Raw genomic sequence first — 4,493 nt, forward strand, 5'->3', positions numbered from 1 at the left:
TGACTGTGTGCTTTTCCATGATTCAATCATACTTTGCGTGTAAGAGATTTGCAGCAGTTGACCGTTGTTGTTCGATTCGATTAAGCGATCTCGTAGCAGCCTGTATGCTGTTCCCGTGGATGTTTGGTTTGTTCGCTTTCGTTCTTTGCTTTCGGTTCTCTTGCTTTGTTTGTTTTTGTTTGTAAACTCTTTCTCTCTCTCTCTCTTTTACCAGCCTGCTTTGGATTTGCATCGACTCTGTTATGGTTTTATATAGAGTAACCGTCTAATAGTAACCGCTGTGAGCGTACTGATCAGTTTTGGCGTAGCCCTGCGAATACGCTTGCGCGTCTATGGAGAATGAAACGTTGGTTTTGGTTGGATGGTGGGCAAGGCGGGAAAAGGTAAGGAAGATTGTGGTTGGCCAGTGGAGGTATGGTTCAGAGGGTGGGGGTTGGAGAAAGGAGGAAAAATCGAAATCATTTGCCGTTAGCCGTTTTGCTTTATAGTAGGATAATAGAATTTGGTAATACGAATTGTCAATCATTTAATTGAAAGTAAAGAGTAATAGCAGGTACGCAGAATGTTGAGTATTCTCAAGTTAAAGTGTAGGCCGTGCCTTTCGTCCGATGTTCTACCCAGTTGCTTGTTCTATTCTATCAACAACAGTCAGGTCATGTGTAACAGGTTATCTTATTCAAACGGAAAGTAACGTATAAATGCAAGTGTTTCCCCACGATCGCAGTTGAGATTCATTTTACGAAGGCTGTTTGATACACGTTCATATAGAAGCGCTGAATTTGCACTTTGAACAAGCTCTGAGATTTAAACAAACACAGCTTGTGTTTACGTGTGTTTAACACGGTGATGCTAACTATCCTTGAGATAAGTTTTTGAATTGGAAAACAGATTTTTCTGTTTCGATTTTTGTCGAACTTTCCCGTTCGTTCTTATCGCGTTCGATTGTTCGTATGATGATTTTTGTCATGTCAACATGTCGATACTTTAAACTGTTTACCATCAGATTTTGTTTAAATATTGTTATGATTTTCGTGCGAAGCTTACTCATCCGCTGTTCTTTTGTATTTTAATTTTTGCTCTTAAGTTTCCTTAACGTTCTTACTACCTTTGGTTGCTATTTTTGGAATTGTGCTCGGCCGCCTTGCTTCTTATTTTTGTTTAATACTTCTTCAATTTAGTTGCTTCATTTGTTTCAATGACTGTTTGCATATTTGGTTTTGGCTTTGTTATTTCTACTTGGAGACAACTTCATATTGTAACGCTCCGTAAAAACTTTTTCATTGGTTTTAAGCATTTCGCTTGAATTTGCGTGCATTCGCTGTTTTTGGGGGCAAACATGTATCATTCGGCAAATATGTATCATTATTCAATGGATAAAATTCATGTTTCAAACGCTTTGATTGTCTTTCATTTTTTCTCAACTACGACCGCTTTCCCACATCGTTGGCTACGAATTAATAAAAAAAAAACAAACGATAACATAAAACAAAGGTGAAATAAAGATTTTTACCTAACAACTTTTGTTGTATACGTAGTACCTTTGAGGAAAATAATAAACACTGACAGTAAGTTCAATTGACACTGTGCAAATGAAAATATTAACTACGTTTTAGCGTTAACTGTTCAGTTATATGATGGCAAAATAAATGCCAAGTACTTTGAATCTATTCTTTAATTTCTTTTAAAATACGTGATCCCTCTGTTTGGTTTATCATATTGAGTTTGTGTATTGCTTTTGCATCTTTGTTTTAAAGTTTTTTTTGTATTTTATTATGAGTTTGTGATTATCATTTTACTCATAAGGCTTAAATCGATCGTCTCTGGGGCTGCCATGTGAACTAGGTTCGGACAGCGAATTTCTTGTTCAATTTCCTAACGTCCTCTTCATTAACATACCCTACAGAACCCTCCCAATCATTCATTTTAACCACACCGATACGGGTGGTTCCCTTGTATTGTTTATTTTTCGTTCGTTCGTTTTCTGCTATCAAAAGGATTATAGTTGTGGTAAGGTAAAGGAAAATACCCGCGAAACTAAAGGAAGAAGGATGTCATAAGAACTGAAAAGGGGTTGCACTTACCATAGCCACTGTAAGCGGTGGACCGATCGTCATACGGCTGGCTGGCGTAAGTGTCGGTCGATACCGCTCCACTGTAATCCGTGGTCGTGCCATAAGCCTGGCTATAGTCCTGCGTATACCCGGACTGGTACCGTGTGTCGTAGGTGCCGGAGTTGCTGTGTGTGTGTATATATCAGGCAAAAGAGAGGACATTTAGTGAAAATGGTTTCACACGTTACCCCTGCCCCGCCATGGTAAGCGGCGTCGTTAGAATCATCCTCTGGCGAGTGAAGGTAGGCTAAAAAAGAACAAGACTATCGCAAACGAATTTTTTTTTTCTTCTGTACCTATAATCGTAGTGTGTGGTGTCGTACTCGGTGCCTGTACTTGGGTAACCGGTGCTGGCCATCGTCGTGGTGCCGTACGACCCCTGGCTGTAGCCATTGCTGGCGTAGCCGGTTTGGGGCGCGGCTGTATTTCCATACCCGGCTGTGTTTGCCGTGGCCGAGTGTGTGTACTGGTGTTCCATCTGCGGGGCGTGCGCATTCGGGTCGTTGTAGCCACCGTGGTTGGCCATCGGTTGCGGAGGGGCACTGTACGAGGGTACGGGAGCCGCCGAACCATGGTGCGGGGGCATCGCCTTGGGGGGCAGGGCACGACTGGGTGGACCGGCGTCGTAGCGACCTCGCTTCGGTCCCGGTGGCCCACCTTGACCGGGCATGCCGCCTCGTTTGATCGGTGGTACGGCCGACTGGTTCGAGGGTTGCCGATCGAACTGGCGTGGTGGCGGAGGACACTGCACATTGTAGCCACCACCACCGCCGCCCGGACCTCCATTGTTCTGTCCGTATCCTCCCATCGGATTGTACGATGAGGGAGGGGCATTGCCGTATCCTCCGCCACCTCCTCCGCCGCCCATTCCACCGCCACCACCACCTCCATAACCACCGGATGGACCACCACCACCGTAGCCGCCACCGCCGCCTCCACCTCCATAGCCTCCGCCACCACCACCCCGCCCACGACCACCACCCATACCACCGCGGAACGGACGAGGTCCGCCGTAATCTCCGCCGCCACCGTATCCTCCTCCGCCCCCTCCACGACCTCGACCCATGCCGCGAGACATGAAACCGCCCCGTCCGCGCGACATTCCCCGCGACGAAGAGTGGTACGGGCCACCGGAGGAGTGTGTCGATTGAATCGAAGATTCCTGTGAGGCCACGGCCAGACTGCTAGAGTCGGCCGTTTTAATCGACTGCTTCGGTGACATATGTTCGGCTTCCGAGCCGCCACCACCTCCACCACCAGGGGCGCTGGATTGCGATGCACCCGACCCGCCGGCACCACCGGCTCCTCCACCCTGGGCCGCACTAGCACCACCGCCCGTAGTGGTGGCAACAGCTTTGGTGGTTCCGTTTGCTTCCACCGGTTTACCACCGTCACCATTTTCCACCGCTGGCATTACGGCCGGTGGACCGGAACCGTTCGTCACCGAAGACGGTGGGCCACCATAGCTTGACCGACCCCCTCCTCCCATGGGACGGCCACCACCTCCACCACCGCCGCCTCCACCACCGTAGGGGCCACCGCGGGACATTGGTGGACCACCACCGCCTCTAGGAGGGCCACCCATACCACGAGGCGGACCACCGCCTCCTCGCATCATTCCCCCACGACCGCGCATCATTCCCGGAGGACCTCCACCACCCATGCCCATCCGTGGGCCACCCATCGGAGGTCCACCGCCGCGCCCTCGGCCTCTGAATGGAAACGGTGAGCTGTAACATAGAGGAGAAAAAGAATGAGCGGGCATAGATTCAGCAGACACGGGCATCTCTCCGGAAACTGCAGCAACGTACCTGCCCCGGTCACTGTATCCACCGCGTGGGGGACCACCCCTACCACGGTATCCACCCCTCGGGGGTCCGGACATATCCATCATTCTGTATATTTTGATAGCTTTAGCAAACCCTTGCCAAATCTGTGGAGCATGAAACAGAAAAAAAAGGAAGAAAAATCGATAATCTAATGGTACCTTCACTACTATGGTCCGAGGGTGGAAAGAAACATCAATAAAATGCTCGTTTCTTTTGAAACAAAATCTTATATTTCGGGCAGCTTATATTCTTTGACCAGCGTAACAATGGACAACTTGGATTCAATCAACGGCGATTGTTCCGTACGGCAAATCACCGAGTTACAAGCACTTTGTAACAACTTCGGTGTATCATACGCTCGCACAACAATCAATCCCGTTTTAACCTTAAATTTACCTGAACTTCGCTTCTGAGGCGTTGTGACACCGAGCAACTGCACCGAAGAAGAAAAATTCACTAGTAAAGCACGTCAGGACGAACCACAAACAGCGAACGTGCAACTTTTAACCCGTAGACCCGGTCGCGTTTTGCTTTTGCCTTCCAAAATGGCGTC

At 48.3% G+C, this 4,493-nt stretch overlaps 1 protein-coding gene across 1 annotated transcript; it reads right to left on the reverse strand.

Moving 5' to 3' along the window:
* Nucleotides 1-202: 202 nt before the first annotated feature.
* Nucleotides 203-4,493, reverse strand: LOC131287105 (uncharacterized). The gene is made up of 5 exons (XM_058316123.1): nucleotides 4,337-4,493; nucleotides 3,923-4,044; nucleotides 2,408-3,841; nucleotides 2,082-2,236; nucleotides 203-330 (listed from the first exon to the last, which is right to left on the reverse strand). The coding sequence occupies exons 2-5, from the start codon at nucleotides 4,003-4,005 to the stop codon at nucleotides 266-268; spliced, it is 1,737 nt and encodes a 578-aa protein (XP_058172106.1). The 5' UTR covers nucleotides 4,006-4,044; nucleotides 4,337-4,493; the 3' UTR covers nucleotides 203-265.

Source organism: Anopheles ziemanni, chromosome 3, assembly GCF_943734765.1.
Source record: "Anopheles ziemanni chromosome 3, idAnoZiCoDA_A2_x.2, whole genome shotgun sequence".
In the NCBI taxonomy this organism is placed as follows: Eukaryota; Metazoa; Arthropoda; class Insecta; order Diptera; family Culicidae; genus Anopheles; species Anopheles ziemanni.